The sequence below is a fragment of the Symphalangus syndactylus genome, chromosome 5, assembly GCF_028878055.3.
Source record: "Symphalangus syndactylus isolate Jambi chromosome 5, NHGRI_mSymSyn1-v2.1_pri, whole genome shotgun sequence".
NCBI classification, from domain to species: domain Eukaryota; kingdom Metazoa; phylum Chordata; class Mammalia; order Primates; family Hylobatidae; genus Symphalangus; species Symphalangus syndactylus.
The window spans coordinates 15,716,288-15,741,411 of record NC_072427.2 but is presented as its reverse complement, the minus strand read 5'-3'; the positions used below and the strand labels follow the sequence as shown (position 1 = coordinate 15,741,411).

The 25,124-nt window shown below is 39.7% G+C and overlaps 1 protein-coding gene and 1 non-coding gene across 8 annotated transcripts in view; one reads left to right on the top strand and one right to left on the bottom strand.

Annotated features, from left to right (window-relative positions):
• BLM (BLM RecQ like helicase) overlaps nucleotides 1-25,124 on the top strand; it is a 101,507-nt gene that overhangs the window by 17,555 nt on the left and 58,828 nt on the right. For 6 of the 7 annotated variants that reach the window (XM_055277186.2, XM_063638549.1, XM_055277187.2 and 3 more), the window contains 4 exons: nucleotides 14,196-14,297; nucleotides 16,162-16,862; nucleotides 18,577-18,736; nucleotides 21,603-21,730. In XM_055277186.2, the coding sequence (XP_055133161.2) occupies nucleotides 14,200-14,297; nucleotides 16,162-16,862; nucleotides 18,577-18,736; nucleotides 21,603-21,730 (1,087 nt within the window). In that variant the 5' untranslated portion in view covers nucleotides 14,196-14,199. Of the gene's footprint in view, nucleotides 1-14,195; nucleotides 14,298-16,161; nucleotides 16,863-18,576; nucleotides 18,737-21,600; nucleotides 21,731-25,124 lie in introns of those variants that run through there. The other variant, XM_055277188.2, reaches the window with a different exon arrangement.
• LOC129483660 (small nucleolar RNA SNORD18) lies at nucleotides 22,034-22,103 on the bottom strand. Its single transcript, XR_008658166.1, has one exon. It is a non-coding gene; the product is annotated as a small nucleolar RNA SNORD18 (small nucleolar RNA).

The window sequence follows — 25,124 nt, the reverse complement described above, 5'->3', positions numbered from 1 at the left end:
CAGCTCACTGCAACCTCCACTTCCCAGGTTCAAGCCATTCTCCTGCCTCAGCCTCCCAAGTCGCTGGATTTACAGGCGCTCACTACCACACCTGGCTAATTTTTGTATTTTTAGTAGAGATGGGGTTTCACCATCTTGGCCAGGCTGGTCTCAAACTCCTGACCTCAGGTGATCTGCCCACCTCGGCCTCCCAAAGTGCTGGGATTACAGATGTGAGCCACTATGCCCGGCCAATCAATACTTCTTAATGATGGTATTCTCTCTCTCTCTCTCTCTCTGTCTCTCACACACACACACACACACACGCACAGAGAGAGAGAGAGAGAGAGAGAGAGAGACTTTATTCCTAAATCCCGTATTTTATCTAATAGGAAAATACTAGAGGCGTTTTTACTAAGATTGAGAAAAAGGCAGAGATACTCACCAACTCCACTTGTATTTAACATTGTACTGGGGGCTTAGCCAATGCAGTTAGATAAATCAATTAGCGGCACAAGATTTGGAAAATAAAAAGTAATATTGTCCCGACTTGCAGGTGATATGGTAGTGTATCTGGAATACTGCAGAAAATCAATAATGAAACTAACTAAAACAGAAAAGGAATTTTATAAGAATATGCAAAAATCGGCGAGGCGCGGTGGCTCACGCCTGTAATCCCAGCACTTTGGGAGGCCAAGGCAGGCAGATCACGAGGTCAGGAGATCGAGACCATCCTGGCTAACACGGTGAAACCCCGTCTCTACTAAAAATACAAAAAAAAATTAGCTGGGCATGGTTGCAGGCACCTGTAGTCCCAGCTACTTGGGAGGCTGAGGCAGGAGAATGGTGTGAACCCAGGAGGCAGAGCTTGCAGTGAGCCAAGATAGCGCCACTGCACTCTGGCCTGGGCGAAAGAGCGAGACTCCTTCTCCAAAAAAAAAAAAAAGAATATGCAAAAATCAGTAGTCTTCATATACACAACAAGTTTGAATATATAAAGAAGGGTAAAATCCCATTTACAGCAACAAGAAAAAGAGAAAATATTTAGGAATTTAAAAACATGTAAAACCTAGGTGAAGAAATCTTTAAAACACTTCTGAAAAACAAAAATAGCCTTAAACAAATGAAATCGTTTGTTCTAGGATAGGACAACAACATCATAAAAGTGCCAGTTATACCTAAGTTAATATATAAATTTAATGCAATCTCAATATAAATATCAGCAGGGTTTTTTTCTGGTACTAGACAAGTTGATTCTAAAATTCATGTAGAAAAATAAACATATAAGAATAGGAAAACACGGCCGGGCTCGGTGGCTCAAGCCTGTAATCCCAGCACTTCGGGAGGCCGAGGCGGGCGGATCACAAGGTCAGGAGATCGAGACCATCCTGGCTAACACAGTGAAACCCCGTCTCTACTAAAAATACAAAAAATTGGCCGGGCGCGGTGGCTCACGCTTGTAATCCCAGCACTTTGGGAGGCCGAGGCGGGCGGATCACGAGGTCAGGAGATCGAGACCACGGTGAAACCCCGTCTCTACTAAAAAAATACAAAAAATTAGCCGGGCGTGGTGGCGGGCGCCTGTAGTCCCAGCTACTCGGAGAGGCTGAGGCAGGAGAATGGCATGAACCCGGGAGGCGGAGCTTGCAGTGAGCCGAGATTGCGCCACTGCACTCCAGCCTGGGCGACAGAGCAAGACTCCGTCTCAAAAAAAAAAAAAAAAAAAAAAAAAAAAAAAAAAAAAAAATACAAAAAATTGGCCTGGCGTGTTGGCGGGCGCCTGTAGTCCCAGCTACTCGGGAGGCTGAGGCAGGAGAATGGCATGAACCCAGGAGGCGGAGCTTGCAGTGAGCCAAGATCGCGCCACTGCACTCCAGCCTGGGCGACAGAGCGAGACTCCGTCTCAAAAAAAAAAAAAAAAAAAAAAAATAGGAAAACAGAAGAGCTACAAAGAGAAAGTAGACTTCCAGATATTGTAACATTGCAAAGTTTCTATCATGAAAATATTGTGGTATAGACCAGTGGTATAGAATGGAAAGTCAAGAATTAGTCGCCTAAACACATAAAGAAATTTAGCGTATGATAAAGGTGGTTCTGAAAGTATTAGGGCAGAGATGGACTCTTTAATAAATAGTGCTGGGACAACTTGTTAGCCACTTGAAAAAACAAAATTATATCTATACTTTATATCAGACACAGGAATAAATGCCAGATGAACCAGAAATCTAATTTTTTTTTAATTACCTACCTAGAAGAATACATAGATGAGTTTTCTGTAACCTGGATGTGGAGAAGGGCAATAAAAGAGGGGGACAAATTGGCTACATTGAAAAGCAAATTCTTGGCCGGGCGCGGTGGCTCACGCCTGTAATCCCAGCACTTTGGGAGGCCGAGGCGGGCGGATCACGAGGTCAGGAGATCGAGACCATCCTGGCTAACAAGGTGAAACCCCATCTCTACTAAAAATACAAAAATTAGCCGGGCGAGGTGGCAGGCGCCTGTAGTCCCAGCTACGTGGGAGGCTGAGGCAGGAGAATGGCCGTGAACCCCGGGGGGCGGAGCCTGCAGTGAGCCGAGATCGCGCCACTGCACTCCAGCCTGGGTGAAAGAGCGAGACTCCGTCTCAAAAAAAAAAAAAAAAAAAAAAAAAAAGAAAAGCAAATTCTTGATTACAAAAATGAAAAACACCATAAGCAAATTTAAAAGATAGATGAGAAACCAGGAAAAAAATTTGCATAATACATTTTAAAGACCTACTATCCCTAGTCTAAATTGAGAGAAAAAAATACTAAAATTTGGTTAAAAAGGCAGAATACATGAGCAGATACAATTTTTAAAAAAGATTCAAAAGCCATTCTTAAATATATGAAGAAAATACTCAATTTCACCTAAATAGGAAGTGTAAATTTAAAGCTGCACTGAAATACCATTTCTCACCTATCAGCTCTGCACTAATTAGAAAGCTTCACAAGAAGCCCCATTGGTGAGGCTGTGAGGAATGCAAACTTGTAAAACCCCCTTTGAGGGAGAAGTTGGCAATACAGCAGACTACACATGCATTTGCCCTTTGACCCAGCCATTCCACTTGTGGGAATATTCCCTAAAGATACATTTTCTTTTCTTTCTTTCCTTTTTTTTTTTTGAGACAGGGTCTTGCTCTGTTGCCCAGGCTGAAGTGTAGTAGTGTGATCTTGGCTCACTGCAGCCTCAAACTCCCAGGCTCAGTTGATCCCACCTTGGCCTCTGGAGTAGCTGGGACCACAGGTGCATGCCACCATGCCTTACTAATTAAAAAAATTTTTTTTATAGAGACGGAGTCTCACCATGTTGCCCAGGCTGGTCTTGAGCTCCTGGACTCAAGCAATCCTGTCTCCACCTCCCAAATTGCTGGGATGACAGGTGTGAGCCACCGTGCCCGGCCTTACGTTTTCAACAGTAGGGAAATATGAATGCACAAAGTTATTTGTTGCAGCATTATTTGTAATTGTAAAATATCGGAGAATACCTTAAATGTCCATACAGGAAATTTGTTGATAAATATCTACACAACGGAGTACTGTACAGCTGTAAAGAAGGATGAGGAAAATCTTTACAAACGGGTACAGAGTGATTTCTAACATATGAATGGAAAGTGTACATACAGTGTGCTATTTTTTATGTAAGAAAGAAGGGAAAATATGAAACTGTAATGTCTGCTTATTTTGCAAAAAGAATAAGCAGGAAAGATAAATCAGAAATTATTGAAATTGATAACCCACAGGAGGTAGATAGCAAAGGATGGAGAGGGAAGAACACTTCTCTGTGGGGAAAAACAGTCTTTTATGTAGTTTTAACTTTTAGAACTGTGTAAATGTTTTATATATTCAAAAATCAAATCCACAAGAACAGTACAAACACAAACTAATCTATTTCAAATGATGAATGTAATCACCCTGAAGGTGAGGTGGGACTGACCAATGAAGTAACTTTTAAATATAGTACTTTAATTATGTACCCTTAATCTAAAGAAAGAAATGCAACTGAATTTTGAACTCTTCATAGTAGGTGTTTTTTTAGTGACAGGAGTGTAGCAATTTGAAATTACTTCCTATGGTTTCAGATTGAATAAATGAATAAATATATGATGTTTTTTTCTATGAATTTTAAGATAGATGGATAGATCAATGGATGTGTAGATGTAGATACAGAGATAGATAGAAGTGTTTATATTTCCTAGATCTGTCTACTAAAAGGGCCTAGGACCAATGATATGCAAGTAGCAGATCATATCTAATGGCCAGGTCTTAGATTTTAAAGATTTTTCCTCATTAAAATAAATGAAGGCTGTTTGGGGAAATGGTGATTCTATGGCTGAAGCAGGGAAAGTACGCGAAGACCACGAATGTGCCAGGTAATAAGAAAGTGCCTGATGGGAACACTTTAAAGGACAGAGGAACCAATGGATTAAAGAAGAACACAAGAGACATTAGAGTATATCTTGAGACAAATGAAAACGAAAACACAACATGTCAAAACTCATGGAATACAGTGAAAGCAGTACTAGAAAGGAAATTTATAGCTACAAATGCTTACATTAAAAAAGAAAGATCTGAAATCAACAACTTAACTTTACACTTAAAGGAACAGTAAAAAGAACAAACCAAACCCAAAGCTAGCAGAAACAAGGAAATAATAAATATTAGGGCAGAGATAAACAAAATAGACTAGAAAAGCAGTAGAGAAATTGACAAAACAATTGATTCTTTCAAATGATAAAAAAATTGATAAAACTTTAGCCAGATGGACTAAGAAAAAATAAGACAAATTACTAAAATCGGAAGTGAAAAAGGGGACATTATAACTGATTTATAGAAGTAAAAAGATTTATAAGACAATATTGTGAGCAAATGTGTGCCAACAAATTTGATAACATAAATGAAATGGATAAATTCCTCAAAACACATAACCACCAAGACAGAATCATGAAGAAACAGAAAATCTGAACAGACCTATAACTAGTAAGGAGATTGAGTTAGTAATCAGGAATCACCCAACAAAGAAAAGCTCAGGGCCAGATGGCCTCACTGGTCATTTCTAACCAATATTTAAAGAAGAATTAACCCCATTTTCCTCAAACTCTTCCAATTAATAATATATTTGATAAAGGGTTAATACCCAGAATATCTAAAGAACTCCTCAGCACTTTGGGATGCTGCTGGGACGGAAGAATTTCTTGAGCCTAGGAGTTGGAGACCAGCCTAGGCAACATGGTGAAACCCTGGCTCTACAAAAAATTTAAAAATTTGCCAGGTGTGGTGGTACTCTGCTGTGGTCCCAGCTACTCAGGAGGCTGAGGTAGGAGGATCACTTGAGCACAGGAGGTTGAGGCAGCCGTGAGCTGTTGCACTCCAGCCTGGGTGACAGAGTGAAACCCTGTCTCAAAAAAAAAACAACAAAAAAAACTCATACAGCTCAACAAATAACCCATTTAGAAAATGGAGAAAGGACTTGAATAGACACATCACCAAAGAAGATATACAAACAGCCAACAAGCAAATGAAAAGATGCCTATTATCACTAATCATTAGAGAAAGGCAAATCAAAACCAGGAGATAAGATCTCACACCTGTTAGAATGCCTGTTGTAAAACAAAACAAAACAACCAGAAAATAACAAGTGTTGCTGAGGATGTGGAGAAATTAGGATGTGGAAAAATGGGAAGCCCTGTGCATTATTTGTAGCAATGTGAAATGGTGCAACCACTGTGGAAAACAGTGTGGTGGTTCCTTAAAAATTAAAAATAAATTACCATATGATTCAGCAATTCTCAGAAAGATATTTGTATACCCATGTTTGTAACAGCATTATTCACAGTAGCCAAAAGGTGGAAGCAACCCTAATGTCCTTGAATGGATAAGCAAATGTGGTATGTATCTACAGTTAGATATTATTCAGCCTTAAAAAGGAAGGAGCGGCCAGGTGTGGTGGCTCACACTTGTAATCTCAGCACTTTGGGAGGCTGAGACAGGCAGATCACGAGGTCAAAGGTTCAAGACCAGCCTGGCCAACATGGTGAAACCCTGTCTCTACTAAAAATCAAAACAGAAAAATTAGCTGGGCTTGATGGCAGGCACCTGTAATCCCAGCTACTCCAGAGGCTCAGGCAGGAGAATCACTTGAACCCAGGAGGTGGAGGTTACAGTGAGCTGAGATTGCGCCACTGCACCCCAGCCTGGGCAACAGAGCAAGACTCCATCTGAAAAAATATTAATAATAATAAAGGAAGGAGCCTGGCATGGTGACTCTCACACCTGTAATCCCAGCTACTCCGGAGGCAGAGGTGGGAGGATCATTAGAGCTCAGGAGATTGAGGCTGCAGCGAGCTCTGCACATAGGAAATTCTGACACGTGTCTCACAACATAGATAAAGCTTGAGAACACTGTGCTGAGTGAAATAAGCCAGTCCCGAAAAGGCAAATACTGTATGATTCCACTTACAGTGTGAATACCGTGTGATTCCCATACTGTATGAGTCTGCTGATGACAAACTATTGTTTTTTTGATAATCTGGAAGTGTCTTTATTTCTTGTTGCTTTTAAAATAACAGCTGTATTGTTTTTAAATTATTTGTTTTTTTTTTTTTTTTTTTTTGAGACAGGGTCTTGCTTTGTTGCCCAGGCTAGAGTGCAGTAGTGCAATCACAGCTCACTGCAGCCTCGACCTCCTGGTTGAGCAGTCCTCCCACCTCAGCTTCCCAAGTAGCTGGGACAACAGGCATGCACCATCATTCCTGGCTAATCTTTTGTGTTTTTTGTAGAGACGGGGTTTCACCATGTTGCCCAGGCTGGTCTCCAACTCCTGGGCTCAAGCGATCCCCCCGCCTCAGCCTTCCAAAGGGCTGGGATTACAGGCATGAGCTACTGTGTCTGGCCTGAATGACAGGTCTATTGAAATACATTACACATATAAAATTCACCCATTAAACTGTACAATCCAATGGCTTTGAGTATATTCACAGTTATGCAACCATCACCACAATCAATGCTGGAACATTTTCATCAGCCCACAGAGAAATTTTCATACCCCTTGGGATCATCCCCAAATCCTCTCATCTTTCCCAACCCTAGGCAATCACTAATCTACACTGTATCCATGGATATGCCTATTCTTATACATTTCATATAAATGGAATCATACACTATTTCATCTTTTGTGACTGGATTCTTTTCACTTAACATAATGGTTTCAAGGCTCATCATTATTGTAGCATTTATCAGTACTGTATTTTTTTGTATGGCCAAATAACATTTTGTTGAGGAGATATACACATTTTATTTATCCATTCATCACTTGATGAACATTTGAGTGGTTTCTGAATTTGGCTATTGTGAATAATGCTCCTGTGAACATTTGTGTACAAGTATTTATTTTGAGTACCCATTTTTCACTCTTTCGCATATATAGCTAGGAGTGAAATTGCTGGGTTACATGGTGATATGGTTTGCCTGTGTCCTCACTCAAATCTCATCTTGAATTGTGGCTCCCATAATCCCCATGTGTCATGGGAGGGACCTCGTGGGAGGTAATTGAATCATGGGTTTTTCCCACGCTGTTCTTTTGAGAGTGAATAAGTCTCACGAGAGCTGATGGTTTTATAAAGGGCAGTTGCCCTGCACACACTTTCTTGCCTGCCACCATATAAGATGTGCCTTTGCCCCTCCTTTGCCTTCTGCCATGATTGTGAGGCCTCTCCAGCCATGTGGAACTGAGTCCATTAAACCTCTTTTTCTTTATAAATTACCCACTCTCAGGTATTTTTTCATAGCAGTATGAAAATGGACCAGAACACGTGGTGACTCTATGTTTCGTTTTTTGAGGTACTGCTTGACTGTTTTCCAAAGTGGCTGTGCCATTTTAGAATCCTACCAGCAGTGTATGAGGGTTCTGATTTCCCCACATTGTTGCCAACACTTATCTGTTGCTTTTATTATAGCTATTTTTAAAAATAACATCTTTATTGAGATATAATTCATATACCATGAAATTCACCTTTAAAAACCTAGTGTACAATTCACTGCCCTTGATTTGTGAAGGATATTTTTTCTGGGAAAAGAATTCTGGGTTAATTTCTATCAGCACATTGAAGATATCATTCCACTGTCTTTTGATTTTCGTTTTTGCTAAAGAGAAATCAATTTTTTGTCCATATGGTACACTGATATATTTTGGTGTGGATTTCTTTTTATCTCTGCTTGGAATTTGTTGGCTTTCTCAAATCTGAAGGTGTCTTTAATTAGTCCTGGAAAAGTCCCAGCTGTTATCTTTTCAAATATTAATTCTTCCCTATTTTCTCTTCTTTCTGGAGCTCTGGCTAGATTTATGTTAGACTTTCTACTCTGTCTTCCATGTCTCTTAACTTCTCATATTTTCCATCTGTTTTCTCTATCTCTCTGTGTGTGCATCTATTAAGTCAAAAACTATGAAGGGTCTGAGATTTTACCCTGCATTTATCCTACATTTATAGCTATATTTATCTTTAACCACTTTTCTGAAGTTCTAATTATCTATTGTTATGACTGATTTTCTTTGGATTGTGTTGGTATATTATCAAGTTGTCTACATATAATGATAATCTCATCTCTTCTAGTATTTTCTTTTTTGAATATTTTTGCATTGGCAAGAACATCCAATATAGGAGTGAAAATGAGAGAACAATATTATTTTTGCTGTTGTTTTTAATGGATTCACCCCTAGTGTAAAATATATGGTATTTGTTGGTACTAGATTTTAAATACTTGTAATTTTGTGTTTTAATGTGTTTGTTAGACATATTTTGAGTTTTATTAGATGCCTTTTCAAAAATGCATTGATAATACATACTGTATGATTCTATATATGAATCAAAAGTTTAAAAAACAATGAACGAAGAGAACATATGACATAAAATTCTGTCAAAAATCTCTCTTTGTCTAGAAATTGTGTTTGATGTTTAATTTTATCAGAGAACAGAAAGTTGCTTGCCCCAGTGCCCCAGTTAAGGTAAAGCTGAGGTTCATAAATACCTCAACTTAAAAAAATACAAAAATTAGATTTTTTGATCCTTCTTAGTTAGGCTTACCACCTTTGCCCCAGGGAAAGTAACTCCTCCCCTTCAAACAGTCACTGAGTGAGGCTTACAGAGGGAGGCTCTGTTTTTCAGGAACCGCCCCCTAAAATCTCCACTTTTAGCAGAAGACTGGAAACAGAAACATCTAAATGTTACTTGGCACTGAATGTCTTGGAGTAGTCTTTTTGGCAGTCTGTCCCTTGATAGACTGAAATAGCAATCTTTGACAACAAAATGAATAAAAAGTAAGGTTTGACCTAGTCTTAATTTTGATAGATTCCCAACCAGTAACTTTAGTGTCACTTATTTCAAAGAAAAGGCACTCTTTTTTTCCACTATGTTTTTCTCCATCCCATGTCTCTCTCTCTCTCTGTCTTTTTTTAAAAGGTTTATTGTGTTTACTTTTATTCTTTTTTTATTTTTGAGACAGAGTCTCTGTCGCCCAGGCTGGAGTGCAGTGGGGTGATCATGGCTCACTGAAACCTCGACCTCCCGGGCTCAAATGATCCTTCCCACCTCAGCCTCCTGAGTAGCTGGGACCGCAGGCACGTGCCACGTCACTCAGCTAATTTTTGTGTTTTTTTGTAGAGACAGGTCTTACTTTGTTGCCCAGGCTGCTCTCCAACTCCTGGGCTCAAGCGATCCTCCCGCTTTGGCTTCCCAAAGTGCTAGTATTACAAGTGTGAGCCACCGTGCCCAGCCTATTTGAAAAATTCTTAATAGCCAGTTTTAAAGGTAATGCTTGAAGCTTACATTTCCTGTGACTTTTTTTTTTTTTTTTTTTTTAAAAACACAGGGTCTCACTGTCACCCTGGCTGGAGCAGTGGCACAGAATTGCTCACTGCAGCCTCGAACTCCTGGGCTCAAGGGATCCTCCCGCCTCAGCCTCCCTGAGTAGCTGGGACTGTAGGTGTGTGCCACGATGCCTGGCTAAAGACGGGATCTCCCTATATTGCCCAGGCTAGTCTCAAACTCCTGGGCTCAAGCCATCCCCCCGCCTCAGCCTCCCAAAGTGCTGGGATTATAGGTGTGAGCCACTGCTCCTGGCCTGCTTATTTATATTCTTTTGTAATGACATGATAACTTCTTTCATATGTGTAGGAGAAAATTTTGATCATTTTCCAGATTGAACTTGTGGTTCTTGTGGTCATTCTAATTCATAGGTTTATTTTTTTAGTTTCTGGGTGCTCATTGCACCCAGAAATTGTTCCTTTTTTTAATATTGTGAAACTTCACTAGCCTCAATTTATTTGTTTTCAGTTAATTTTTCTCCTTTATCACTGATCTTTGTTATTGTGGGTGAACAATTTTTTTTTAAGAGATGGGGTCTCACAGTGTTGCCCAGGCTATAGTGCAGTGGCTGTTTACAGGTGTGATCATAGTGCACTACAGCCCTGAACTCCTGGGCTCATGCAATCCTCCTGCCTCAGCCTCCTGAGTAGCTGAGACTACAGGCATGTTGGTGAACAATTTTATTTTTGTGTCAAACAATTGTATTGATATTTTAATGGAATATGTACAGAAGAGACACCCTTATGGTTCTTAGTACTCACCAACTTCTTAAAAGCATTCCCACTGAGGATTTTGAGTAAGAAAATTATGTACTCATTACCATACTTCAGAATATGATTCTGGCTGGAGGGTGCTACCTCGTGAGGAATAACCAAAGAGCAGTGCATTTTAAAAGCAGGAAGAGGTCCCCTGGAGTTAAGGTTGACTGCATGCTAGCTGTGAATCCATAGTGTAATCACTACAGTTACAAAATAGTTAATCAAACAGTTGTACTCCTGGGATGGCTAAATAAACATATAAAACCATGCTGTGGAGTAATGTAGGAAATCTCTTATTAAAATATCATGACTAGTTTTGATCCAAAAATAAGTAAGTTATGGAAGGAATGGGAAAAGGGTAAGTAATGATCACTTTGTTCTGCTTAGTGTCGTAAGACTGAAGATCTGTGTACCTCTCCCTCCTTGTCAGTAGTCTACTTTGTTGATGTTGAAATTTTGAGAGGGCAATAGTCTGACTTCACTGTTTATCACTTCATATTTATTAATGTGGGAAAGACTTCCACATTGTGCAGCACCTTGGAAAGAGGACGCCTCAATAAAAGATCGATGCTTTTATTTTTTATTTATTTATTTTTTGAGACAGAGTCTAGCTCTGTCGCCAGGCTGGAGTGCAGTGGCACAATCTTGGTTCACTGCAACCTCTGCCTCCTGGGTTGAAGCAATTATCCTGCCTCAGCTTCCCAAGTAACTGGGATTACAGGCATATGCCACCATACCCAGCTAATTTTTGTATTTTTAGTAGAGACAAGGTTTCACCATATTGGCCAGGATGGTCTTGATCTCCTGACCTCATGATCCGCCCACCTCGGCCTCCCAAAGTGCTGGGATTACAGGTGTGAGCCACTGTGCCCAGCCAAGATCAGTACTTTTAAACTGGACTCCAAATGGTGAGGTGCCCTAGGAAATGCAGAGATTAAGGTCTTAAAATATTCTCCATTAAAAAGAATCAGGGATGCTGGGCGCGGTGGCTCACACCTGCAATCCCAGCACTTTGGGAGGCGGAGGCAGGAGGATCCCTTGAGCACAGGAGTTCGAGGCTAGCCTGGGCAACATGGTGAAACCCCATCTCTACCAAAAACACAAAAAAATTAGTGGGGCATGGTGGTGTGCACCTGTGGTCCAGCTGTGTGGGAGGGTGAGGTGGGAGGAACCCTTGAGCTGGGGAGGCGGAGGCTGCAGTGAGTCACCACTGCACTCCAGCCTGGGCAACAAAGTGAGACCCTGTCTCAAAAAAGAAAAAGAAAACAGGAATTAGGGATGCTTGAGGAAGTGGCCGATTCCAAATCTGGTGCAAAAAAATGCACAAGGTAAGCCTGGAACATCTTTTGAGAGGAAGGAAGCTCTCAATGACTCAAGGTTAAGTCGTAAGGACTGAAGAGCCCGCCTGAAAAGGCTCCCACTGGCCAAACATGAATCAATTTGAGAATCAATAAGGATGATCACTGTATTGGATTGAAACACACCTAATATGTTTAATCCATGAGTTCATAATCATACTGAAAAAAAATTCATCACTATTTGAAGGTGGTGAAAGAATGAATATCATTTTTTATTTATTATTATTAATATATGTAAGGGATACAAGTGTAGACTTCTTTTTTGTTGTTGTTTTTTGAAACAGGGTCTTGCTCTGTTGCCCAGGCTGGAGTGCAGTGGCACAATCTCAGCTCACTGCAATCTCTGCCTCCTAGGCTCAAGCAATCCTCCTGCCTCAGCCTCTTGAGTAGCAGGGACCACAGGCCCGCACCACCATGCCAGGCTAATTTTTTTATAGTTCTTTAGAGACAGGGTTTTGCCATGTTGCCCAGCCTGGTCTCAAACTCCTGGGCTCAAGCGATCTGCCCACCTCAGCCTCCCAAAGTGCTGGGACTATAGGCATGAGCCACTGCTGCCAGCCACGTGAATATACTGTATAGTAGTGAAGTATGGGCTTTTAGTGTACTGCATCATTATTTTGAAACTTATGATAAAAGTCTTACAGCTGGCTACGTATGGCTCACACCTGTAATCCCATCACTTTGGCAGGCTGAGGTGGGAGAATGTCTCGAGCTCAGGAGTTCGAGACCAGCCTAGTCAACATGGTGAGACTCTGTCTTTACCAAACATTTAAAAATTAGCTGGGTTGTGGTAGTGTACACCTGTAGTCCCAGATAACTCAGGAAGCTGAGGTGGGAGGATCACTTGAGCCCAAGAGGTTGAGGCTGCAGTGAGCTGTGATTGAGCCAGTGTACTCCAGCCTGGGCAATAGATCAAGACCCTGTCTCAGAAAGAAAACAAACAAGCAAAAAGTATTCCTGCTAGTGAGTGAAAGAAGTAATAACAGAATCTAAATGTCACCATTTTGGGAGGTGGGCTTCCAAAATGGTGGAGTAAGGACCTCAGGGTGTATGTATAGCTGAAACAATATTGGATGAGTTGATAATTATTGAATCTGGGTAATAGGTATGTAGTGATTCATTCCTTCCATCTACTTTTTTGGGGGTAACAATTAAGATATAATTCACATGCCAGTGTGAATTATTCAATGTTTATTAAATAACTAGCTATATTACCTAAAGCATGTTAAAGAGGGAAAAGCAGTAGAAATAATTCCTTCTGGAGAAGGTGGGACAAAAGCTGTATTATGATCATGCTTATAAACATGAAGATTTCTCAATTGAGTGTAACTTAGTTTCTTCTAAATTCTGCTTTTCACTGTTATCTAAAGTTAAGATGGTTGATAGATATAGGTTAATGAGTGGAACATGGCTTATGTGAAACTCCATATTTCTAGAAATATCGTCTAGTGTTAACCCTGCCTCCTAAGATATATGCTATAAAATAAAAGTATATGTCTGGTAAAGGTAGGGAAAAGGGTTTATGGGGTTATAACTATCAGCTACAGTGAGGATATTTTAACTATGCATGGATGACAGCTAGGATCTTCCTTTAGCCCCAGTAATTTTAAGGTGGTTTAAGCTGTTTGTTATCCTGGGCTATAGTTCAGCATTACCACAGCTTGTTACACAGAGATATAAATGTGCTTGGTAAACGTATTCTTTCAGGTTGAAACTAGATGATTATGAAGCATAGTATCTTGCTGGTAAACCTTTGCTCTCGTTGGTGGTGGTGTTCCTCCTTTCCCCAGTTTTGCCCTTGTGCAGAATTCAGTTATTCATTTGTTCTTTGGGCTTTCTGTGTGCTTTGATCATTTCCTCCCACCTCCCTCCCTTCCAGCTTCCATTTATCCTTCTAGGCCGGGTCCCATTTTTCTAAAAGCCCTTTCCTAATAATCCCCTCCCTAATGTCTTTTGTACTTATTTTAGCATTGTGGAGGAAGAGAGGGGGAACCTGGTTATTTTGTTATTCAAGTGAGCCTTCAGTTAGTTGAAGATTATATATTTTAAGTGTCACTAGTTGTAAATGTCAAAACAGTCTATTGACCAAAAAAAAAAAGTCCTATTACTCTGGGCACAGTTGGAACAATGCCTGTTTGAATCCAGTCCTTCCTCCCCTCAAAAAACATTGTGATTAATGCAAAGTACCTAACTCCACTGATTTCTTTTTCCCTCACTTTTTAGGATTATGGCTGCTGTTCCTCAAAATAATCTACAGGAGCAACTAGAACGTCACTCAGCCAGAACACTTAATAATAAATTAAGTCTTTCAAAACCAAAATTTTCGTAAGTGTTTTGATTGGTTTGCTGTCACATAGGCACTAACTTACCACATTGTACACATGAGATATCTTCTCTTTAAACTCTCTCATTGTACAGATGAGGAAATGAAGCTGAGAGATTCATTGATTTTCCCACTTTGCCAATTAATGGTAGAGTATGTTTTAGCAGCACCAGGTGAGATTGTATCTCATCTTTGCATGGTTCCTGGCACATAATATTTGCTCAATAAAGATTTGTTAAGTAAATGAATAATTGATCTTGTAAATTTGGGCGAATAAGTGTTTTTTAAGTTTTGGAGTTTTTTTGTTTGTTTGTTTTGTTTTTTTCTTTTTAGACGGAGTCTCGCTCTGTTGCACAGGCTGGAGTGCAGTGGCGCGATCTCGGCTCACTGCAAGCTCTGCCTCCTGAGTTCACGCCATTCTCCTGCCTCAGCCTCCCGAGTAGCTGGGACTTCAGGCACCTGCCACCACGCCCGGCTAATTTTTTTTTGTAATTTTTAGTAGAGACGGTTTCACCTTGTTAGCCAGGATGGTCTCGATCTCCTGACCTCGTGATCCACCCGCCTCGGCCTCCCAAAGTGCTGGGATTACATGCATAAGCCACCGTGCCCAGCTTTTTTTTTTTCTTTTTTGAGACGGAGTTTCGCTCTTGTTGCCCAGGCTGGAGTGCAATGGCACAATCTTGGCTCACCGCAGCCTCCGTCTTCCAGGTTCAAGTGATTCTCCTGCCTCAGCCTCCCGAGTAGCTGGGATTACAGGCATGCACCACCATGCCTGGCTAATTTTGTATTTTTATTAGAGACAGGGTTTCTCCATGTTGGGCAGGCTGGTCTCAAACTCCTGACCTCAAGTGATCCGCCCGCCTCGGCCTCCCAAAGTGCCAGGATTACAGGCGTGAGCCACCACGCCTGGCCAAGTATTTTAATATAATTTTATATACTTTCGAAGAACAGTTTATAAGGAAACTACAGCTCTCCAGTTCTGCCTCTCCTCTAAGCTATACTCCAGACTCCTTCTAATGATATCTAATAATTTATAAGTGATGCTTTTACCAGGTTGTAGACTCTGTTCTGGGTGCCTGGCTTTGAAGTCACCACTGACTTTCAGATCATTAAATCCATTAGAAAGCCACGATTCCCACCTCTTTTACTTGTCCTGCAGATTTTAACAGTTAGCAGTTTTTAACTCTTTTTCCCCTTTAAATTCTTATCAGAGTAGCAAAAAGTAGCCACATTTGAATATCTTCCCTTTTTCTTTTTTCTTTTTTTTTTTTTTGAGACAGTCTCGTTCTGTCACCCAGGCTGGAGTGCAGTGGCACAGTCTCGGCTCACTGTAACCTCCACCTCCTGGGTTCAAGCAATTCTCCTGCCTCAGCCTTCTGAGTAGCTAGGGCTTCAGACATACACCACTATGCCTGGCTAATTTTTTGTATTTTTATTAGAGATGGGGTTTCACCATGTTGGCCAGGCTGGCCTCGAACTCCTGATCTCAAGCAATCCACCTGCCTCGGCCTCCCAAAGTGCTGGGATTACAGGCATGAGCCACTGCGCCCGGCCTCTTCCCTTTTTCATTTATGCTGTCACCCCGCTCTGGAGATGCTGTTAACTAAGGACTACTAGCCTGAGAAATAAAGTAGTGGGAATGACCTCTCAAAGCCAAATAATTAGCCTCTGAATGGGAAGGACCAGAGAACAAATACAATTTAAGTTACCTGATAAATTTAAAATCAAGAGAGAGATGGATTCTTTGCTCAGTTGGGATACAATTAATGTAACCTGTGTGAATTAGTTTAAAAAATTACAGTTTTGTAGAGTTGGGGGGTTTGTTAAAATGGATCTAACTAATCTAGTTTTTCCATTATTTTTCAGAGGTTTCACTTTTAAAAAGAAAACATCTTCAGATAACAATGTATCTGTAACTAATGTGTCAGTAGCAAAGACACCTGTATTAAGAAATAAAGATGTTAATGTTACTGAAGACTTTTCCTTCAGTGAACCTCTACCCAACACCACCAATCAGCAAAGGGTCAAGGACTTCTTTAAAAATGCTCCAGAAGGACAGCAAACACAGAGAGTTGGATCAAAACCATTATTGCCAGATTTCTTGCAGACTCCGAGGGAAGTTTTATGTGCTACCCAAAACACACCAACTGTAAAGAAATCCCGGGATACTGTTCTCAAGAAATTAGAATTTAGTTCTTCACCAGGTTCTTTAAGTACCATCAATGATTGGGATGATATGGATGACTTTGATACTTCTGGGACTTCAAAATCATTTGTTACACCACCCCAAAGTCACTTTGTAAGAGTAAGCACTGCTCAGAAATCAAAAAAGGGTAAGAGAAACTTTTTTAAAGCACAGCTTTATACAACAAACACAGTAAAGGCTGATTTGCCTCCACCCTCCTCTGAAAGTGAGCAAATAGATTTGACTGAAGAACAGAAGGATGACTCAGAATGGTTAAGTAGCGATGTGATTTGCATCGATGATCGCCCCATTGCTGAAGTGCATATAAATGAAGATGCTCAGGAAAGTGACTCTTTGAAAACTCATTTGGAAGATGAGAGAGGTAACAATTGTTTTATCTTCATTTTAGTATGTCATTGTACTTTTTTATTCAAAGCTAGCCATTGGGAATAGTCATGAATATATAGAGCTTTTGTCCTTAAGGTTGTTAGGGTCTTTAGTAGTGCTTTTTGAATAATCTGTTGGCCACATTTTTGAGGCAGGACGTACTGATGAAATGGAAGGTTTTAGTCTGCTAATATAATTTCCAGGATAGCTCTGTGATTTTATACATGAAGAAAATACAGGAGTTTCCCCTTGTCCACAGCTTTGCATTCTCTGAGGTTTCAGTTAACCGCAGCCAGCTGAGGTCTGAAAATATTGCATCACTTCTCTTGCGCTTTGGGACCATTATTAAGAAAACACAAGCCCTGCGATACCGCGACAGTCAATCTGATAACTGAGACCACTGCTAAGTGATTAACAGCAACCCAGGTGGACAGATCAGGTCGGGGCAAGATTTTATCACACTATACTCAAAACAGCTTGAAACTGAAAACTTATGAATTAATTTATTTCTGGGATTTTCCATTTACATCACAATGCCTACATCATTCAGCTCTCTTCATCTCATCATATAGGCATTTTTTATCATCTTATAGCTTTACAAGAGGAAGGGTGAGTACAGTAAGATATTTTGAGCAAGAGAGACAACAGTCACATAACTTTTATTGCAGAATATTGTTATAATTGTGCTATTTCATTAGCTGTTCATCTTTTGCTGTGCTTGATTAATAAATTAAACTCTATCATAGGTATGTATGTATAGGAAAACACATAGTACTTATAGGGTTTGATACTATCCGAGATTTCAGGCATCCACTGGGGTCTTGTCACATATTTCCTGAGGATAAGGGGGGTGCTGTTTTAAGATCCATAGAGGTTAAAATGGTGGTTAGTGGTAAATTGGAAAATGAAACTAAGCCTTTCTACTGTAATTCCTTTATGGCTTGTTGCCACCTGATATTGATGTATAATGTGCTCTAATTGCACTATTAAAGTATTATAAATTACAATCAAAGTTTTTCCTGGCTAGATCTTGTAATTATTAAATGTCTGAAATTGAGTAACTGAGATTACCCATATGTGGAAGTAACCCACCTTATGAAGCAGTTGCAAGTATGAGAGTAAAATTTTTAAACACCTGAATCCCATTAAGGTTACTCTAGGGTGAGAGACCACTGAAAAGTGATTGATGATAAGCAAAACTATAGTCTCCAATGATGCTTCTGTTTCTGAAGGGAAAATTTGTTAAAAGATAGACAGCAACAATTTGGGTTGTGTTTTCCCACATAGTCCAAAAGAGAGACTTAAATAACTGGGAACCTTGTGGTAAAGATGATTTGTACAAGCAGCCGTGTTTGTGTTATTATCAGATATCTGTTGCACTTTACCCTTATTTAAATATGAGTGAAAAGTTAAAAACTAGAAATGTCGATAGCAAATACGTGTTTCGTAATTAACCAGAGACAGACATGAAAATCCCTAAGCAAATCTTTGGCCTCAGTTGAGCATTCACTGGACTTAATCCAGTTGACTCAATAATAATCATTTATGAATAAATAAGCCAGCATTAGCGTGTAAAGGGAGAGGATCCATACAAAGTGGTGTGATTGTTTGTGACTTGCCAGAAGCACTCGTTCTTAATCGCTCATGCCCTGTTCTTTCTGTCTCATTAGTGGTTAACAAATCTATGTTTATCAACTGTTTTACTGTAGATAATAGCGAAAAGAAGAAGAATTTGGAAGAAGCTGAATTACATTCAGCTGAGAAAGTTCCATGTATTGAATTTGATGATGATGATTATGATACAGATTTTGTTCCACCTTCTCCAGAAGAAATTATTTCTGCTTCTTCTTCCTCTTCAAAATGCCTTAGGTAAACTAGCTAAATAATTAGCATTATTATTTGTTTCTGGGATACTTTAAATTGTTTAGTTTATAATATCATTTCTATATTAAAGTATTTTGTGCTTTGTACAATTATTTTACATTCAAGTGAAAGCCTCAAAAAAAACCCGTTTATACATTTAATTGGTTGCATTCTAAAGATGAAGTCCCATTATGATTAATTACATGAAACTTCAAACAATTTTATGTAGTTGTTTTTTTTTTTTTTTTGAGACAATCTTGCTCTGTCACTCAGGCTGGAGTGAAGTGGTGTGATCTCGGCTCACTGCAGCCTCCACCTCTCGGGTTCAAGTGATTCTTGTGCCTCAGCCTCCCAAGTAGCTGGAACTACAGGTGCACGCCACCATGCCTGGCTAATTTTTTGTATTTTCAGTAGACTAGGTTTTGCCATGTTGCCGAGGCTGGTCTTGAACCCCTGAGCTCAGGCAATCCACCCGCCTTGGCCTCCCAAAGTACTAGGATTACAGGCATAAGCCACCTTGCCTGGCCTTATATAGTTGATTTTGATATAAGGAATATATTTCTAAAAATATTATATTTCCAAACCTGACCTGAAATGACACAAAGCTAACCCATTATATGGGAAGTGAATTAGGACATTAGTAATTTTTTAAAACATCTTACAGGATAGAATTGGCCATTGTATTTATTATTCACTCAATTTTAGCAAATTGGTGACATGATTATTGTTAATTGGTAGTATTATGAGAAAAATAGATACTCCACATGACTCATCAACAGCTTAAATTGCTAAGTGTCAATGTTACCTTCGTTCTCATCCCAGTCTCACTCTCAGACCAGTTGAGTGGTAGAGTATAATATATACTAAACTGAGCAAAAGTTTATATAGAGTCTCAATTCTAAACCAGCATTCTCATTTACCAGGTGAAACAGCTGAGGCCCAGGGAGGAGCAAGGAATTGCCCAGGATGATACAATGAATGACAGATGGACTCAGATCCAGTGTAGTGCTTTCCCTAGGGTCATACTGATTCCTTGTTGAATGCCTGACTGTTTTCCTTACTTATTAAAAATGTGTATTACACAAATAATATAATCATTTTAACAAGGATTCTCAATAAGAAGGAAGGAGCACTGCTGGGTGCGGTGGCATGGTAGTGGCCTGTAGTCCCAGCTACTCAGGAGGCTGGGGCAGGAGGATCCCTTAAGCCCAGGAGTTCAAGGCTGTAGCATGCTGTGATTACAGCTGTGAGTAACCATTGCACTCCAGCCTGGGCAACACAGCGAGACCCTCATCTCTAAAAAATTAAAAAGAGAGAGAGAGAAGGAATACTAGTAGTCCCACAATTCTGACTGTTTTCTTTATCCATCTTCAGTTTTGAGGCTTTTCTGCATGTGTGTTTGATTTCTGCATTGTTGTAATCGACATGTAATTATAATTTTATATTCTACTTTATTTCTCTTAGCATTATTTCTAAATCATTTTCCAATTGCTACATATTTAATTCCTTTTAATGGCTACATAATTTATCAAATTGTCATACCATAAATAAATTTACCTAGAGTCTTAGCAATTAAAAAAGCTTATTTTACAAAGCATTTTCAAGGTAGACTCTCTTTGTACATTTCCCATTGTAACTTAGTATACATATGTGTATGTATTATAAAACTGAAATAGAATTTTCACAATATTTTTTGTGCAATGCACAGCTTAAATTCTATGCTACATTTATTTCAGTTTTAAAAAATACTGGTTGTAACCTCTGAATTTCAGAAGTCAAGTGGTCAGACAGTATATAACAGAGAAGAGAGACCTGTTTTTCAAACTCCTCTTTTCCAAAACCCCTGTAGCTGGCCCTCAAGATTCTCCATCTTCTGGCCACAATTTACCTTTTTCAGCTTTATCGCCACTTATGCCCTTGCAATAACCCAATGGTCTTAATGAATCAAACCAACAATCTAGAAAGCATATCATTTTCTTTAATTATAATGTTACTGTTTAAAAAACAATATTAAAAAGTTACACTGTTTTGATTTAGTTAGAAAGTTGCATTCCAAAATTATTCTTTAGGAAAATACGGTTGATTCCCAGATGTCAAGCAAATAGAATTGTCCTTTTTAAAATCTTTCTTTCATAGTCTGACACTTTCCCCATACTTGTCATTCAGTTTGCTTAAATCTTATCTCCTTGGCAAAGCCTTCTCAAGTTCCAAAAAATGTTACCTTTCTTTGGATTTCCACAGTATCCTCTCTTTAACACTCATTCAGTACTAATTTATTTTGTTATTTGTAAAGTATTTTTTCTATCTAATCAGACTGACCAGGTTTATATGTTAATATGTTTTTGTATAATCTGTGTGGTGAGGTAATTATATATGCAGACACACACAAACACATATACATAGATTTGCATAATAAGAGAAGTCCAGAAAAAGTGCTTTGAAATCTCAGAAAAAAGAGACATTAATAATCACTTGCTGGAGAAGTAATGCTTGGGCTGGGGCTAGAAGAACAGGTGCGATTTGGGTACAAAGATATTGGAATGGCAGGTTTTCCAAATTGAGAGGATCAGTGGCAAAATCCCCAAAATAGGCAATGCAGGGCTTATATGAAGAATGTAAGTGGTACAGTATGATTGAAGCCTTGTGTTACTGAAAGGACATAATTGGAGATAAAGTTGAAAAGGGCTCTTGGGGCCAGAGGAGGGACAACTTTGAGGACCAGCTAAAGAAGTTTTATAATTGAGGAAATTTTAAAAACTGCTTCTCTTTTCTGTTATATATTGTCTGATCAGTTGTAGAAAAATATTAAGGGTTTCGGAATTATAGAGTCTAGCCTGTAGTGTGATTGGCTTAACATTTTTTTTATTTGCAGTATGTTAAAGGACCTTGACACCTCTGACAGAAAAGAGGATGTTCTTAGCACATCAAAAGATCTTTTGCCAAAACCTGAGAAAATGAGTCTGCAGGTCCCGAATCCAGAAACCAGCACAGACTGTGACGGTACAAACAATATTTTAGACATACCATGTATTTCAACTACTTACTTCTGAAAACAACATAGCACAAAGACTGTGTTTTGAACCTGTGCCTGTATATGATAAAATGGCAGATTTGTAGTCTCTTTTCTTCTGATGTCATAACCTTGTTCACTGGTTATAGCCAGCATTTGCTGAACAACTCGAACTCATGCTCTCACAAGGGCGTTCATTCCCTATTTTGAAAATGCTACTTGTTAGAAATCATCTCTCATACTGAGCCAAGATCTGCAACTTTAATTCTAGGAGGTTTTTAAATTTTTATTTACAAATGAGAACTTCCACAAAATCATGTGTTTCAGAAACACAGACCACAGAGTGTAATCTCATCATGATAGAGTTTTTCCCCCCCTTGACTAAATATTATTAGGTCTTTTAACTCTCCTTGCTAGAAATTGCTTTCTTGACCTTTCATCCTCCGGTTCTCCCTTGTATATACTCTGAGTCTGGGTCTGGGTCTTGATGTTCATTTAAAGCTAAATACTTGGCTGGGCATGGTGGCTCACGCCTGTAATCCCAGCACTTTGGGAGGCCGAGGCGGGCGGATCACAAGGTCAGGAGATCGAGACCATCCTAGCTAACTCGGTGAAACCCCGTCTCTACTAAAAATACAAAAAAAAAAAAAAAAAAAATTAGCCGGGCGTGGTGGTGGGCGCCTGTGGTCCCAGCTACTCGGGAGGTTGAGGCAGGAGAATGGCGTGAACCTGGGAGGCGGAGCTTGCAGTGAGCCGAGATCGCGCCACTGCACTCCAGCCTGGGCGACAGAGCGAGACTCCGTCTCTAAAAAAAAAAAAAAAAAGCTAAATACTTGTTTGCTTGTCTTGTTTCTAATTCATTTTTTATTTTTTATTAAATATCTAGTGTAAATAATCGGATAGCAGTGCAAGACTTTGATAAATGACACTCCCCCTTCCCACCCTTGGTGTCTGCTGCTCAGAGGCACCTTCAGTCTGAAAATATACATCCTCTTGTAGACGTTTTTCTGGCATTATTTCTTTTTACTTTCTTTTTCTCTTTTTCACTCTTCCTGGAACTTCTATGATTTGCATGTTAGACTTCCATTAATTATCTTTTCTATTTTTCATCTCTTGATTTTCTACTTTTTAGGGTATTTCCTTGATTTTATCTTTAACTCTTCTATGGAATTTTTTAATTTCTATCAAGGCAATTTCCGAGAGCTCTTCTTTGTTCCCTGAATATCTCTGTCGCGCATTCGAGTCTGAGGGCTGCTGGGCTTTTTTAGTGATGTCTGCATGCATGTGCAGGTCATGTGTGTAGTGTTCTCTGTGTGTTGTTTTTCTTTCCTCCAGTTTTTTTGTTGTTTATTTTGGACTCAATTTATTTTAGAGATATTCATGAAATAACTGATGTGCTGAGCACTCTTATAAAGTGCCTTACAATATTAATTAATTCAGTCATCACAATAAACTACCTCAAACTTTAAGGTAGTTTCCTTTTTTTTTTTTTTTTTTTTTGAGACGGAGTCTCGCTCTGTCACCCAGGCTGGAGTGCAGTGGCACGATCTCGGCTCACTGCAACCTCCGCCTTCCAGGATCAAGCGATTCTCCTGCCTCAGCCTCCTGATTAGCTGGGATTACAGGTGTGTACCACCACATCTGGGTAATTTTTTGTATTTTTAATAGAGACAGGGTTTCACCATTTTAGCCAGGATGGTCTTGATCTCCTGACCTTGTGATCCACCCACCTTGGCCTCCCAAAGTGTTGGGATTACAGGCGTGAGCCACCGCGCCTAGCCCACTTTAAGGTAGTTTCTGTTATCCCCATTTAACAGATAATGAAACTAAGGTACAGGAGCGTTAAATAGTTACACACTGTCATAGAATTAGCCGCAGAGCTAGGATCTGAACACAGCAGTCTTGAGGCTTTTGAGTTTTCATTGATAACAACTGCATTATACTGTCTCTGTATCATTAAGTTTCACTAATAAAATGGTTAGCTAGAACAAGGGCAAGGACAGAGTTCTACAGCATGTCAACAGAGGCTTCCCTCTTGGCTTACAACAGTCCATTCATCACCACTTCTTGTTCAGCTAGTTACATATCTGTCTTCAGACCACGTTTCTGTTCTTTATCCATGGAGACACAAAAGACTTGACTATGTGACTCCAAAAAGTTCGAGGTGTGAGGCAGCAAGAAGGAATGGGTGGGACATTGACTCTACAGTGCTGCAGACCTGTGATAGAAACCTGTCTCCTACTCTTGGCTATGTGACTATGGCAAATAGTTAAACTTCTCTGGACTTCAGTTTTTTCTTCTATAAAATGAGGAGAATGATATCTACCTTGCTGGGTAGTTGTCAGGATCAAGGTAAAGTGCCTAGTACACTGCAGGCCTTTCATAAATGGTAGCTATTGTTATCTGCCAGTCTAGTAATCCTTTTAAAGAAGGAAATACGTTAAGACAGATGGTTTGTTTTTATGAACTTTTGCTAACTCTATTATTATTTCCTCCCCCTTAGAGCTCACAAAGCAGCTATTTGATAACAGGCTGTAGAATTTTGCTTTGAATTTACATCAAATCACCAGCCTGTAGTTTTTGGCGATCACTTTCAAATTTTTTGAAAATTAGAACAATGTTTGTCTGTCCTCACTTTCCATCAGTTCTCTTATTCACTAGATGCCTCACACACGTGTCAGTGACAGGGGCTCTGAGATCCTGTTTGCAGGTTTCCTTTGTACTCTGAGGTATAATCTGTCTAGACAAGGAGTCTTGGGCTAGTTTCTGATAGCTAGGTACCCCCTTTTATCTCTCTCTGAGCCTGTCTTGACTTTCAGTTCCATCAGACCATTGTGTATTCTCTTTCCAATCTGATGCTTGTTTTCCTTGCAGAGAAAACAGAAGTAAGATAGGAATTCAGCAATTCCATTTTACATCTCATACCTCATATTTCTCTCAGTCACCAGTAGAAGTCCAAATTTCCCAGGCCATTCTTGCGCAGATGCCCTTCTTCACCCTGCCATCTTCACTCCCTGTTCTGTCTTCACTTCCTGTCCTTCCTGGCTTGTAAACCGTTTAACTGACTACGCTGTCAGCAATGTCCCTGTAGCCTCATCCTCTTCTCTGATCATTTTCTTCCCCTTCTTTCTCTAATTGTTTTCTGAGGATATGTACTGTTTCCCCTGTAGCCCACCTAAACTGTTTTTTACTCTCGCAGATTTTAGGCCTGAGAGGTGGCAAAGGCATCTATTGTCCTTGCTTCCTATTGCCATTTTTTTTTCTTTTCTTCATCTTTTTTTTTTTTTTTTCTCACTCTGTCACCCAGGCTAAAGTGCACTGGCGCAATCTCTGCTCACTGCAACCTCTGCGTCCCAGGTTCAAGTGATTCTCCTGCCTTAGCCT